This window comes from Notolepis coatsorum (assembly GCF_963971535.1).
Source record: "Notolepis coatsorum genome assembly, chromosome: 8".
Lineage (NCBI taxonomy): Eukaryota > Metazoa > Chordata > Actinopteri > Aulopiformes > Paralepididae > Notolepis > Notolepis coatsorum.
In genome coordinates, this window is record NC_140172.1 from 19,705,289 (window position 1) to 19,721,756 (window position 16,468).

General features: G+C 43.5%; 1 protein-coding gene across 1 annotated transcript in view; it reads right to left on the minus strand.

Annotated features, from left to right (window-relative positions):
- The window catches only part of LOC311233352 (uncharacterized protein), a gene marked incomplete at its 3' end in the record, with an annotated part of 75,828 nt that overhangs the window by 47,400 nt on the left and 11,960 nt on the right, over positions 1 to 16,468 (minus strand). Inside the window, exon 2 of the mRNA XM_084320327.1 lies at positions 10,945 to 11,169. Coding sequence (XP_084176453.1) covers positions 10,945 to 11,070 — 126 coding nt within the window. The 5' untranslated portion in view covers positions 11,071 to 11,169. The remainder of the gene's footprint in view (positions 1 to 10,944; positions 11,170 to 16,468) is intronic.

The window sequence follows — 16,468 nt, forward strand, 5'->3', positions numbered from 1 at the left end:
GTCGTCTGTCCGTGGTCCTGTCAACTGATGTGTCAACGCGGTTTCATTGCTGGGTTAAGTACTTATATTCTATTCACATAATATGCTTACTTCATATATCTACTCCATTCACATATATGCTTACCACTTGTATCTATTGCTATGTCCGCCCACTACAATCACATGAGCTGTCTAACGCCTGTCCCGTCTCCCTGTCCCCCTGTGAGTTGCTGTTCTGGAGTGCTGACCGGAGTGTCGAACATCCCGTGATGAAGGCCGGGAGGATGCGACCCCCTCTGCGTGCCCTCCTGTCTCCGGAGGTCTCGTAGTGGTGACCGGAGTGCCGGACGTCCCGCGATGATGTCGGGAAGTTTGCGACCCTCTCTGCGGCGCCCCTATCTCCCTGTCTCCGGCTGTCCCTGAGCAATGACCGGAGTGTTGAATGTCCCGTGATTAAGACGGGGAGGACGCGACCCTCTTTGCGCCGCCCCTGTGCCTCAAATAGATTTGCTATCAGCTCTATCTTCAATCTTTCAAAATGTTCAGTTGCTATTGCATGCACTCATCTGTGTTTCACTACACACTTGAGTGCATGCTTACCAACTGTTAGTCTGCAACACTACTATCACCGACATCTAAGAAGGGAGATCCCTCCTTGAATGGCCCTTCTAAGGTTTCTCTCCTCCACACTGCATGTGGAGCATTTTTCCCTATAGTTAGGTTTTAGTGAGTTTTTCCTTACCTTCGCGTGGGGTATGTCTGGGAGTGCTTGCATTCTTTCATTTATTTGCATTTATTTAAAATTTGTTGGACCTTATGGTGTTCTTGTTCTGTTCTTGACTTATTGTTATGTTTTCTTCTTGACTTGTTTAAAGAAGACCTGTACGGCCCATGGGGACATTAACGTGTGTTGTCGGGCCTTATAAATAAATTTGATTTGATTTGATTTGATTTAGAAGTGCTTTAAGGACAAAGAAGGATCAAGGAATGTACAAACATGTCCAAGCCTCCAGCAACGATGTCCAAGACACAACTAAAGAAACTACTTCTGAAAAGAATAAGGACTGCAATAACAAAGTTGATCAATGTGATAGATGAGAAGACATTAGAAGACGTTAGAAGACGTGGACGCGGATTATGAAGAAATGTTGGACATGCTTGTGGAAAAAGAAATTGCATTGAAAGCCTTGAACATAGAAATTGAAGACGGAATTGAGGAAGAGGATTTTGAAGATGAATTTAATGGTGTGCAACGATATGAAGATATATGTGTGCGCAAAACCAAACTGAAAAAGGCTATGAGAAGAAAAGAAGATGACATTCCATCAGTGGGCTCCAACAAGGGATATGGTTTCGCAGTCAAACTCCTCATTGACAAATTCAACAGAGAAGTTAGCCTATGGCAAACATTGTGGAGCCAGTTCGACATGGCAGTTCATAGAAACCCAGACCTCAGCAAGGCTGACAAGTTTAATTACCTGAAGTCCTACCTCACGGGAAGGGCTGCAAACGTAATCACAGGTATCGCATTAACCAATGAAAACTATGATGCTGCGATTAAAATGTTGGATAACAGATTTGGCCGAAAGGATCTTTTAATCAATGCCCATATGAATAAGTTCTGTATCACACTTAGCTCACGCTCAGCGTTCATTGCATATATCTCACTTCAGCATATATACACTGAATAATTTCACAATGTACCTTTAAATGCCAGCATTCATCTGGCCACACCCCCATCCGCTTACCTATATAAGCAGGGATGGTGCCACACACTCATCTCCTTCTCAAATTTCATCACAAGCAACGTGTTGCTATATGCCCACTTGACGTGGAGAAAGATATTGCTGGGAAAGCAATGTTTATGAGGAGAAGAAGAACAAGGAGATACGTTGACATCATATCTTTATTTTCGCTCACTATTTTTGAGAAAATACGGCGATGTTGTCTTCGTCACTGGAGTGTCTGGAAGATGGTGATCATTCTAAAACCCTCCACCGGTTTTCGTATTGGGAGCACGCCGCTGCATGCTTCTCAACTGCAGTTCCTTGCTGTGTTTGGTTGGGGTGAAACCTTTCAGGCCACAGCTGAACTGTCGGACGCGCCGCTGTTGTGAGAAGCGGTGGGTTTCAGGTTGGGTGAGTACTGTTGCTGGCAGGCTTCACTTGTCTGTTAGTGCTATGGGGGCTACTTGACAATGTTTATGAAAACCGGCCCCAGGCTAGGGTCCTTTGTTCAGCCACCTAGGCGACAGAAGACCTTGGTCTGAAGACCATTGTAGTTTTAACTAGTGGGCCGCGACCATTAACACTGGTGATTCCTGTGTTTTCTGGACGAGTGGGTATCTCCCTGTCACCGTGTAGCCCCTTCTTTCATATCCAAATGAGAGTATTCCTTCACAAGGAGATATGTGCAGGGATGTTCGATAGCGGAAGATCCATGTTCAAGTCAGCTACACAGGCCAGTTTGGTATTGTGCTGATTCCGTCGGGTGTTGGTAAAATCACCGTTGTAAAGCTGTGTTGACATCTTGTTTCTCTTTTCTCTTAAAAAGTGAGGAGGGTTTCAGAACGACGGCCTGTCTGGGTGAGTGTTATATCATTGTGTACAAGTTCAGGTGATAGCTGCTTAGCTTACGGTTAGCCAGTCAGCTGTTAGCTGCGGCGTTAGCCTGCTGGGATCACTGCGTGGCCTACAGAGGTTGGGCCTACTGTTAGCCAGTCAGCTGTTAGCTGCGGCGCTAGCTGTTGTGATCACTAGGAAACGTTAGCTTGCTGCTATCGGACAAGGCCAGCGCGAGGTAGCTTTGGCTACTCGCGCGCCGCCGTGAGCTCCCCTCTGGTCGCGTGCGCCGTTCGCTCGGCGTCTCGCGAGCAGGGGTAATAGCGACCGACGGTTGGAGCGGCCGTTAGCTTAATGCTACTCTGTTGAACGTGCTTTGATTATAACATGTTTTACACTCTTGACTACAACGTCATCTTTGACAGGGGATGTTCGTCGACCCTGCCCTGAGCCAGGACGGCAAGGATTGCGTCAACAAAGGGACCGTTGCGACGGGTAGAGTGACGACACTGCCCGGATCGAACAACACAGGATGGCTGTGTTTCTACGGTGTCTTGAGACTGCACTTCGCTGATCTACGTTCCGGGTAGGACAAGGTTTGACCAGACCTTATAACACGTCTTCTGGTTTTACCTTTCTAAATGTTTTGTGAATAACGATGTTTTCCCAAAGCGTGTGTTGCTGCAATGCATTTAGGATACGACGCGAGTTATGTGTGAACTGTCTTTGTCACTGGCAGTTAGCTTCTCCGTGCAAATCGGATTGTTACAGATGTGAAAATGATCTGGTTGTTGTGTGAGAAACATCATGTGTGTTTATATGTACCGTGTACTCACAACTAAGGTAACTAACCTATGAAGCTATGCTTAGTGACAAGTGAGTAAAAGAATGTTCTTTTCTCAGCCTGTGATGACAATGAACAGTGTGTTCACATATTAACAGGTTTTCCTGTTTTAACTGGCCGTATTAAGGGTAAAATAAGAGGATTGTGTTTCCCCCCGGTTCCCTGGGGACTTTTTCATCCTCCTATCAGACATGTTGTTGCACTACATTGTGTCTTTTGTGTGGTAGGGATGCGATGTAACCCTTAGCTTGATTGCTGAGGTTGTGCTAAAACAGCTGGAGAAACTTTATTTTCCTAAAAGAAAAGATTGTTTGGTCGCTGTCGTGTGTGCTTAGCAAGGCCTGTGGCCGATACTAATCGAGAATTATGTATTCTCTCATTATGAAAAACGGCGTTCCTCTGTAGAGTGTTTTTGCCATTTTTTGTAGGTGATGATGGGTTGTGTGTGTCATGTGACCTACAACTGGGTTGGACTGGCCACAGAAGCACATGTGTATGTTGGACCGGGGCTCTTAGAGAGCCCTCTCTATTCTGTGTTTTTTCCTGAGTTTCCTGGTCCCACGGCCTGGAATATTGGGCGTGTGCACCGCAGAAATTCCCCCGCCATAGAGTATGTCACCGTGCGCGTCTCTGTTGGTAGGACTTCCGTGTGCTGTTCAGGTCCATGTGATGGATCTGTTTCGGGGGGGTGGTCAGGGCTCCTCCTCACCAAGCGCCTATTCGGGCCTTCTGTGAGTTCGGACTCCTCCTTCCATGTGAGGGAGCCTCCATCAGAGTACAGAGCCTTCCTCCTCAGATTGTCAAAGTGAGTGGACCCTCTAGAAGGTGTCCTATTCTATTGTGCATGTATTCGATTCAATTCGATTATTGAGTGTGTATGGGTTCAGTGCCTCTTCCCCGGAGAGCCCTAAAACCAATTTTTTACATGGCTCAAGGTGCAATATATTCTTTTCAATCTGTACAGCTCGCGTGGGAAGTCTCTCTGGGGATCCCCGTCTCCTTCCTATGGGACGGTGGTGGGATGTAAAAATGTGAAAAATGTTTACCCCCGGCTGTGTAGACTGGGATACATACTGTTGGTGCTTCCTTCTTTTCTATTCAAAAAGTGTTGGAGTTAGGAAGTGTCACACCCCTCGTGTCGTTCCCCTGGGCGCCTTGGGGATTCAATGACAGGTCTAAATAGCCTGTTCATTGATGTGGGTGTGTCCCGACGCACGTATAGTGCTAGCTCGCTGTAAACAGGCGACTGACTGGCACGCCTTGGTTGCTTGTGGTTAAAACGGCGTTTTTATAAAGCAACTGAGATGGGGGTTTTTCCTCTTCCGACGACCACATCCCACGACCTGGGTTGGTTATCGACGGATTCTCGTTCATGTCTGGGGGATGATGACGGAATGGATCTGAACATATGTAGAGGGGTCTCACGCCCTTGGGGTGGGCCACCAGGCGCGGTTCGCCCGAACGTCTGGGTGGCGCCTTCTTTTCATGTTAAGATCGACACGCATAACTGCCCTTTCTCCTGGAGTAGGCATGTCGGCGTGGTTAGGGCACGGGACTGGTTCTGGTCACGCTGGTCCAGATCAGTTGAACCAGTTGTCCGCCGGGGATGCAGATCTGCTGTTCTGGTACCCTGAGGGACTTGGGCTTTTTTCAGGGGGAAAAATGCCAGGTCGGTCCGGGTGTCACAGGGTTAAGCGCTATGGAGACCCTGGTTGGGTACGTTTTACTCAGCACTGTCGTAATGGCTTACGGCCATGCCAACCTGTACACGCTCTATCTCGTCGGATCTCGGCCGCTACACAGGTTGGTCCTGGTTAGTACTTGGTTGGGAGACCGCCTGGGAATACCAAGTACGGTGTGCTTAGGGGCTGGTTCTCCATTCTTTTTCGCTCCTCTCTCACGCATGGCGAAGAGGGGCCTGTTGGGGTGGTCTTTGACCTCCTCTGGTGACCCTGTGCTTCCCGTATCGCCAGGCCCGGTCCGAGGTAATGTTTCGTCGACCCGTAGGCCTGGGTTAACCCTTTTTTGGAAACTGAAACACTTGTACTGCGGTATAGCCGGTGTATACCCGCAGGTGTGTTTTGGAGTTTTTCCTTGAGGGGTTATAGGAACGACCACCGCATTGGGTAACACCAAGGTGGTTGATTCCCTGGTGTGTTGGAGCAGTGTCAACTCCCGGGTTCACCGTTTGAGGGTGCCCCTGCACGTTCATGACGTCTGCCAATCGTGTCAGCCTTCTCTGCCTCAACCCCTCTGGGTGGGGGTTTTTAAATGGAGGCTTGGTCATGCAACACCGCCAGCTTCCGCTCCTTCCGCCGGGGCGGCTGTGTTCAGCTGTCCCCTCTGGCGCCTGTCTCGTCCGCAGTCTCCAGGCTAGGGTTAATAGCCTGTTGCCTGGTTTTTCCCCGGTGCGCTGCCTGCTTCCGTTGGTTAACCTTTTTTGTGTGCTTACGGCCATGCTGACTGCCTGTTCTGAAGGGTCAGTGTGCCAGGCGGTGTACAATTGGGGGGACAGGGCCCGCTCGGCTGAGGGGCCTTTGTCCGAATACGCTGGCGATGTGGGGGGCGGGGTCACTAAGTGCCCACCTGGTGGGGTCTTGATGCTGGCATCATGGACTTCTCCGGGCCCCCGTTCCAGGGGGTTCAGTCCCTTTGGTGGGTCTGGGTCTTCCTTCGCGCTCCGCTGCTACGGCCTTGCCACGGGGTTGGGTTTACCCTTGACCCCGTGATTCTGGGGGCAGTAACGAGGTTTATCCCTCCGTTCGTTCCCGGGTGGCATGCGGGTTGTGCGTGTGTGTAGTCGTGGGGTCAAGCCACGGTCTGCTCACCCTGTGCGTTGAGTTGCTTGAGTGCCTCTTCGCACGGTCGGGTCCGTCGCCCTCCCGTGAAGCCACCAATAGGGGGGGTGCCCTCCATTAGGGTGGGTCGGGGGGGCTCGGCCCTCCCTGGTCTGATGGTTGTGGGGGGCCTCAGCAGGGTACATTTGTCGAGCTTCTAGCTCCCGCTCAGCTCCTATTATGCAATGAACGCTGAGCGTGAGCTAAGTGTGATACAGAACGTTAGGTTATGACTATAACCAAGTTCTGTTAACACTTAGTGAACGCTCAGCGTTTAGACGACGCTGCAGGCCCTTGATCTTTCATTGTGATGAAATTTGTTGGGAAGGAGATGAGTGTGTGGCACCATCCCTGCTTATATAGGTAAGCGGATGGGGGTGTGGCCAGATGAATGCTGGCATTTAAAGGTACATTGTGAAATTATTCAGTGTATATATGCTGAAGTGAGATATATGCAATGAACGCTGAGCGTTCACTAAGTGTTAACAGAACTTGGTTATAGTCATAACCTAACGTTATTAAACTTGACTCCGGTTAAACGTGCAAATGACACCGTCGCCCTACGAAAACTATATGATGAGATCGAAATACAAGTCAGAAGTCTGTCAGCGCTTAAAGTCGTCTCTGAAATGTATGGTAGCCTACTTTGCCCTATCCTAATGAAAATGGTGCCAGAGAGCATAACGCTTGCGTTCAGCCATCAAAGAGAGGAAGACGACATGTTGGAAGTAGAGGACTTAATGAAATTCTTGAAAAGAGAAGTTGAAAGCCGAGAAAGAGCGCAAACTTGATTGATCTGAACCCACAAATTTACAACCCGAAATATGAGCAAAGACATAGGCCTACCGCAGCCTATAGAGCGTCTACCGCTGCATTGTATACAGGAGCGCCACAGAACTGCATATTTTGCAAGAAAGCCGACCATATCTCCAAACACTGCACGGAAAATACAGTCGAACAGAGAAGAGAATTCCTTAAAAAACAAGGACGTTGTTTTGTGTGTTCTGGGACAAGACATATGGCCAGAACTTGTAAGGCGCAGGTTTCATGCGAGAGGTGTGGCCGGCGACACCACGAAGTAGTGTGCGCTCAGCCTCACGATATGTGCCCCTATGAACCAAGACTGCGCGTAGCGCAACAACCTACAAACTGATACTACCGTCGGATATAACTCGGGCAATAACAACAATGTTTTACTCCAAACTCTGAAAGGAGAGAGCATAGGATCAGCGGCATATACATATCAGTATACTGCACGATTGGTTCTTGACAAGCGCGCAGCCAGTCGTTCAGTATTGACAAAGCCTACTTTGCTGGAACGGTTTATTTCACACTATACAGTACGTATACGTATAAGTACAAGTATAAGTCTTTATTTGTCATCAGATTAACACACACACACACATGCGATGAGCGACCCACAGGAACACCCACACACACAAATGCACGCAAGTCGTGAGACGTGTGTGTGTGTCATTTTGAGATCAGTCGCAAATCGCTTCCTGTTGAATATATCAGACAGGGATCAGATGCCGAACCACAGCTGCTTTACACAAGCCTCATTCGCCTTATAAGGAGATGGCGGGCGTGTCTGTAATGAAATTTGCAAATGAATTCAACGCGAACGCACATTTCAGTTTAAGAATGAGTGGGATTCATCATGCAAATCACCTGGGTAAGAACCGATTTCGACGTTAAGAACGGCTTGATGAATATGGCGGTGGCTTTTCTTATTGTTATCTTAACAGACAGGTAAGCAAGAATATAAGACAAATAATAAGAGAGTATTGTTGAATGAGGCCCAATATGTTGTCTGTTTTTCCTCAAGTATGATACCTTCTGTCTTATTAGTCTGCCTTTTATCTCTCCACATGACCACCAAATAACTACCACCTTCAACCCTCTTTCTAACTCCTTCTGCCTCTCTCTCACCTGTTGGAAACCTCACATAAAACATGTCCAATCTAAACTCTCACAAAGCATTTCAGTCATGAGTAAAGTAAAGCACATTCTGGATAGAAAATCACTCTACATTCTCTACTGTTCACTAGTTTTACCATATTTAAATTACTGTGCTGAAGTCTGGGGAAACAATTATAAGTCTACACTACAACAACTTTTTATACTCCAAAAAAGGGCCATACGGATAGTTCACATTGCAGGTTATCGTGATCACACTAACATATTGTTTTTGGAGTCAAAGACATTGAAGTTAAATGATCTTGTGGAATTTAAAACGGCACAATTAATGTATAAAGCAAAAAGTCATGCACTTCCAAGAAACATTCAAGAATTGTTCTTTGATAGGGAGGGGGGTTATAATCTGAGGGGAGAACACAATTTAAATGTGCTAAACGTACACACTACCATGAGAAAACACTGCATCTCGATATGTGGAGTGAAACTGTGGAACAGTCTAAATGTGGTGCTAAAGCAATGTCCAAACATGAGACAATTCAAACTGATGTATAAGGAAATTATGTTCACAAGGTACAGGGATGAGGAAGGAACTTGATATTCACGGGTGTTTACATTTTTATTTTGTTTTCTATTTTATTTCTTTTATACATATATAGTTTTTGTTTTTTGTTTTGCATACCGGTATATATATATATATATATATATATATATATATATATATATATATATATATTCTTTTTTCTTTTCTTTCTTTTCTTTTTTATGTTTAAAATAGTACACTCATTTGAGTAGTGGAAAAGGGGTAGGATTAAATAAGTGTATACTTCTTCCTACTCCTTTTCGAACATGCAGATTGAGTTGTTTTGCTTTTTTGTTATTGTTTGTTTGTATTCATTGCATGTTCGAAATAAAGATTTCAAATAGAAAATCAAACCTTCAATCCTCTTTCCAACTCCTTCTGCCTCTCGCTCACCTTCAACCCTCTTTCTAACTCCTTCTGCCTCTCGCTCACCTTCAACCCTCTTTCTAACTCCTTCTGCCTCCTGCTCACCTTGGCTAATGACGCCCACTAATGGCTATGATAGGGGAAACATTGGGGGGGGGGGGGGGGTGTAAATCTGTTATAGGCTACTCTTTTTGACATTATCTTCAACAATCCTGATGCAGAAACAGAGATCCATCTATTTTGTTCAAAAGGAAGATAGATTTGTATTTATATCATGGGCTATATACAATATATATATATATACATATTTATATTTGTATATCTCTATATCTTCTAAATAGTATTTTAAAAATAAATTGTGAAAACTGAGACTGATATTTCCTCAGACAATAATCGTACCATCAAAATCTCAAATCATGACATCCCTAGTCTGTGGCGACACTGATGGTTGTCTGAAAACAAATCTAGGGAAACACTGATAGCTGCCTGCTATAAACCTTAGGGTTACAAAGTCTTCATATTGTGCGAGTCTTTCTGCTCGGACAAGCTGTTGGATTTAGCAAGCTTCGATTTATAGTTCTGCGGTCATGAGTTGAAAAGTTGAAATCATATCACAAGTAGGGATGCACGATAATTATCGGGCCGATATCAGCAATTATGACGTCATCCCGATAATGTTATTAATAGCTCCGATAATATAATATATTTTTTGGTAAAAATAAATGCCATGTGGGTGAATTGGAATGAAAAGTTTGTTTTGACTGTAGGCTCATCCCATTTTGCCAGTACTGTGGTACGACTGACAGCGTGTGGTTTAGGAACAGGGCGTTTTACACAAATCCAGCGCTCCCTTTCTTGGCTGTGATGTAGCCACGTAAGTTTCTGAATCAGAGCGGACGTTAAAACAAAGATGGCTGCGTCGGTACTCGGAATTTCAGAGGAAAAAGTTTGCTTGCTATTTGTAATAAATGCAATGCAGAAGTTCCACAAGGAGGGAAAAGGGCAACAACTTGTAATACATCCAGCCTGACGGGTCACCTGCGGCATCACCACCGCTACGACGGTGTGTTATTGTGTTAACTTAGAAGCCTACGACGACGCGAGGAGCTAAGCAAAGCTAGCCCCTTCCATGGCTGTGATGCAACCCTCGGTTGAACGCAGTCACTTATTGCTCCGTAGTAGCCAGGTTAATTTGCACAACCAAGGACTGCTTAAAAGCTAGCGGCTTGAGCCCTTGGGTCATTTCTGTCAAACTTCTTTAATTTAGCAAACGACTCGTCAATAGCTGGCTTTGGATTCACAGCAGCTTCTAGCTTCTAGCTTCTAGCGTCGTAGGCTTTTAACGCCATCATAGCGGTGGTGATGCTGCAGGTGACTTGTTGTGGTGGTGATGTGTCCACTCAAAGCCTTTTTTTCAAGGCTCCGCTTTGAAAAAAGAAGAACAAAAAGCTTTGAGCGTCTTAGGTTGGATGTATTACAAGTTGTTGACGGATTGTGAATTTTCATTTGGAAAAATAAATATGGTCACTTTATCAGTCAAAACTGTTGTCTTGGCTTTTGTTTCTGTTGTCTGGTTAGGTCACATTTAAGTTGGTGTTAAGTTATTGTCCTGGGAAGTCTTTTTATGTATTATTATTGTATTGTGATATGTTTTGTTTCATGTTGAAAAAAAGAAATTTGATAAAAAAATATATATATATATATATACATTAAAAAAAATTATAATACAATAAATATCGGTTATCGGTTATCGGCTTGAGGAGCATAAAGTTATCGGTGTAAAAAAATCAATATCGTGCATCCCTAATCACAAGACCCAAAAAAGACCCGTGCCAGGCAGCTGTACTGAGCCTTTACCTCAGGGTCCATCTCCTCCAGGGCCGGCTCCAGCTGTTTGAGCTCCTCAGAAGACAACTGGTTAAGGATCTCATCCTCGTCGATCTCCTTGTACTTGTCCAGGTCCTTCTTGTAGGACAGTGCCATGGTCCCTGCTACAGCTAGCTCGCTACGTACTACTACAGCAACACGCAGAACAGAACGTCTACTGCTCCTCAGGATCCCAGTTTCAGAACCAGAGGCTACCTAGACAGAAGATGAGAGAAAAACTAATTTTGTTTAGCTGCATTTAAAACATAATAAAAACATTAATCACACATTAAAAAGGTAATGAGTGATTACATCAAGAGCACAATAGCGGTCTCTCAGTCAACATTAGACCTCTGGTCACCCACAGACCCTTCCACTGACTGTGACTGACACACAGACACTCATCATAGTATGCTGTAGGCTGAAAATATCATTTATCAAATCATCGACTTGAAAAGACAACAAAATCAAGACAGGAGTAGCCCGACTCTGATCTGATCAGAACTCACAAGAGTCATGGATAGTGGGGGACTAATGGAAGTAGGGCTGGGCGATATGGAAAAAAATCATATCGCGATAACGATATGATAATTTTATTTTATTTCTCGATATCGATAATTATCGAATTGTTATAAGTATAATTTTTTTTTTTTTTTTTAACAACAGATGTATGTTTATTTTGCAGCAATTCTTTGTCATTGCCGCCATCTTTAGTGTTACATCCCCTCACACTCCAGTTCTCAGGCTGCAGCTGGTTTAAAAGCTAAAGTAAACCGGCTTCTCTGCTGGCTGTGGCTCCAGAGGAGTTGAACAGTTCTGGCTCTGCTAGTTTATTTTCGATCTTTTGGCGCTTTTTTGGTGGACAAACCACCGCACATGTGCACTGTGACTCGTGACTGGAGTCTAGTTCTGCTAGCACACATAGCCTACTGTGTACAGACGGTTTCAAAATGTATTTTAAATTAGAAAGCAAACAAAATAAATGGACAAGAGAAAAAGAAATCTGAATTTGGTCAGTATTGTCATTTGGACAAGCAAAGCCATTACTTTAAGTTGCAGGCAAGAAAGACAAGTCTGTCCACTGTCTCTGGTTTTAAAACTGCCCTGTTGCAGGTTAAAAAAAAAAAAAAAAAAAAAAAAAAACGATTTTTTTTGTATTTCGATATTCGATATCGATTATTAAAATATATCGCAATATTTATCATTATCGTTATATCGCCCAGCCCTAAATGGAAGCATAGTAGATTAATAATACAGCGTAAAAACAACAGCTCTGATGAATGAAGGAGTCCTGATAAACACAGTGGAGAGAGAGAGGGCCAGGCTACACCCATAGCTTCTCCTCCCATGACATAGTCTGAATAACACACATGACCTCATGGTCCCCAGAGTCCCTGCACTATGACCTCCTACACAGTGTACCCTAACTACCCCACCCAGATGAGATGCCCTCATTCCTCATCACTCACTCTTTTAGAACAGAGACCCTAACTACCCCACACAGATGAGATGCCCATCATGCCCTCATTCCTCATCACTCACTCTTTTAGAACAGAGACCCTAACTACCCCACACAGATGAGATGCCCTCATTCCTCATCACTCACTCTTTTAGAACAGAGACCCTAACTACCCCACACAGATGAGATGCCCTCATTCCTCATCACTCACTCTTTTAGAACAGAGACTTGCCTGAGAAGAAGCGCTGTTATTCCAACGTGCTGCATTCTACTATGGATCCACCGATAGCGATAAGCAGCAGAGCAGCATCACAACAGTGCTTCACGGAGCATAAACAATAATACGCGTTCATAAATCATAATGCAGTTGCAGATTCAAGCGGCCCGCGCTCTCCGCGACACATGTGCTCATTACGCACCTCCTTTTCACGCTGGGCTCTCAGCTAATCTATCTCGTTATTCTGGTTTCAACAAAATAATTTTTACTTTGGCTTTAACACACTTGCAATTAACTTCACTGCTCTTCAGTGGGCTGTTACTACCACCGGGTGCATCACAACAAGTGCTCTAACCCTAACCCACGCCTCAAGCATCTTCTGCCTCAAGCACAATACAGTAGCATATAATCTACTGCTCACTCCAGAGTCAGCTTTTCTCAGTATCTCCCAACTATTACGGCTATGGGGCTAATCATAATCATCCACTCTGTGAAAGTTGAGTGGATGCCATTACAAGGAAGGTTCAGGAAATCAGGTCTAGTATTAAATGTACTCAAAAGGATGTAGATGATATGGAAACTCAAAAAGCTAATTTCTGGATAAAGAGGGGGGGTACAACCTCAGAGGACCATTGAACTTAAAAAAACCTGTGATGAAAACCAACCTGAAAATAATGTGTATCTCCTCTTACGGAGCCACCCTGTGGAATGGGCTAGAGCAGTGGTTCTCAAACTGTGGTATGCGTACCACTAGTGGTACTTGGTGGTACTGCTGGTGGTACTTGAAAAATCCACACAGAAAAGAAATGTATTATTATAATTTTTCTTTTTTTTTGCAGTCAGGCCACTGAACTTAGAAGCAGGCCAGGCCAGTGTTTCTAGTTGCGGCGGCGCAATAGTTAGAGAACCTAAGTGGGGAACAACCAGGAGAGTAATGCAGTCTAAACAGTGATAAATCTTTTATTCAACTTCAGCCCTGATCATAACATATTTTTAGATTTTTTGTAATGTCAGATAAAAAATGAAATACTCCCACTTTTCTGAAAGAAAAAATCCATCAAAATCTGTGTTGTTGCTAATCATTGACACATGCCTAGCCTGTAATAATCTGTAAAAATTTACTTTGCATTTGATATATTGAAAATATTTTACTTTGTGTTTTTTTTTTTTTTTACAATAATTTGTGATGCCATCACACAAACTGGCATTTAAAGGGTAAGATTTCTAAAATTCCTGCACCAGAATGCAGGAAATTAAGTCTTTGTAACAAAATAATTCCTGGTGGGCGACCCTCACTTAGAAAGTGGCCTGACTGGGGCTATATTTCACACTATATTTCCCAGCCTGAATTATTTCCCCAGTCCGGCCCTGCTTATGTGAGTTGTCAATGGACAACAACATGCAGTGTGTGTGTGTGTGTGTGTGTGTGTGAGAGAGAGAGAGAATGAAGGACAATTGCTTGCTGTGTGTGAGAGAGAGAGAGAGAGAGAGAGAGAGAGAGAGAGAGAGAGAACTCACCCCCTCTGAGAGCTAACGTTACTAGTACTAGGATGCTGCGGGCTAACTGGCCATCGTTCCGTGATTTGTTTACTTGGTAACACGGGTTGCCCCCCCCCCCCCCCCCCGCTGATGAAAATGAAAGTCATACGCCATATACCGTATACCGGGGTATTATGTCAGCAAGGTATGACGGTATGAAAAAAATTATACCGCCCCAAGCCTACTTGCTATTAGGGGTGGGAATCACCAGTTTCATCACGATACGATATCGATTCTTTGGACAACGATACGATATTTTCCGATATCACAAAGTCTGCCAAGATACGATACGATACGATTCAGGTGCCTGCGATCGATATGAGACGATATTATATGCCCATTTAACACAATCAGTAACATTTAAAATCAACAAAAAAAAGGCAATGGAAATATCATTTGACATTTTTATTTTTGATCTCTTCCAGACATTTAAATGAAAAACAATCTATTGTTTTTAATACAAATAGACCTCCTGTTCACTGTTTTTGGTTAGTTTTTCTTTTTTTTCCTATATTAATATCCTATCACAGCGCTGTAATTTGGCTGGAAAAGGCATATTGGTAGTCAGAAGGTGCAGTATATATTATGTATTATATATCTCACATCACATTATATATGTGCTGTATACACTATTATGTACTATATGCTATTACGTATACTATTATATACTGCAGGTATACTATACTGTAATGTGTACTATCAGGGCTGTACGCTAAGCTTTTTCACTAGGGGCACACTTGCCCCTAAATGAGAGATTTAGGGGCACAGAATATTTTTTAGGGGCACATTTTTTAATAACACTTTTACCATTATAGTGCAAACAAATATGTTCCTCCTGCCTCATTACAGTGGTCCTTTTATTTAACATTTAAGTGCGTTTGTTTTCAGGTTTGTATCTTTTATAATGAACCAACTGAGAAAGTGTGTAAATCACTAATAGAACAAAAACAACAAACTGTGTGTGTGTGCGCGTTTGTAGTGCTCCTTGAATGAGATCACCACAACACACACACACCATTGCATTAATCAGGAGGACAAGAAACTATGCATACCTTTGTTTCGCAAAGAAAAGTGCTTTATAAATCAAATGAATTATTATTATTGTAAATAACCCCATGAAAGGTTTATTATTTTTATGGGTAATTACCCACTTCATATTTGTGATGTTACTGGTTTCAGGGTGTGCGTAAAGTGATCAATGTGTTGGGCCGTTTATAGAGATCTATGCCAAGTTTCAAGTTTCTTTAATAGTTGTCATACAGAAGTACAGAATACTTTTATACAAAATGCTTCTTACTGTTACGCTCCAGAGACTGTGCTAGACAAGATAAGTATCAAATAACATAGTATAGCATGTAAATTAGAAGTAGAAAATGAGGTCACAGTGTTCAGTATAGACATATGTACAATGTTCGATGCAGAATGGACGTAACTGAGTTACCATATAATATACAATACTATGCAGTGTACTAATATACAATACTATATAGTGCAAAGCAGAAATGGGATGAGGTACCAATTAATGTGTATGTATATCCGGGACTTTTTTATAAGAATTGAGAGGCCTACAACGGTATTTGTATATGTGACCTTTATTTTGAAAACCGTGTTGCGACGCAACCTTGTTCAAGTTTGCGCTTTTGACAGTGAAATGTTCCGTTCAACTTAGCTCGAAGGAAAGACTCTAATCAAAAAGGTTTAATGGACCTGTATGAGGCCATAGCTCTTACGGTGGGACTTTATAGAAGAGGAATGTAATACTATGCAAAACGAGAAATAAACAGTGATTTTACTTTTACCAGCAGTAAGTTGCAAGCCACTTTCATATGGGGAACCGTGACAATTATTAGTATTATCTTATTTGCATATTGTCTCATTATTAGATAGATAGGTTGATACTTTATTGATCCCCGGAGGGAAATTTAAGTAGACAGTATTATTGAAAAACGTCCTAATAGTGGGCGACTCACCTAATGCATGGCTGTGTGTCCCCGTCAATCATCACTGCCAGATCAGACTTAATTTCATCGGCTATGGTCTCTTATCATCTCTCCACATCGGACGTGGTTGTCATAAGATGGACTGATATCCGCTCTATTGTTCTTGCAGAGCAAAATTAGCGGCTTAAACTTATTGAACACTTATTGTGTGTACTGTAATGTGTACTATATGTATGTACTATGTATGTATGTAAATGAAAAAACAAAAAGAAAATAAACATAAGTCTTCAGGGGTAGGGCCCGACAAGCCTAGTGCTTCTCACTAGCCCTTTTCGGACAATGCTGCAATAGCAGCTGGTA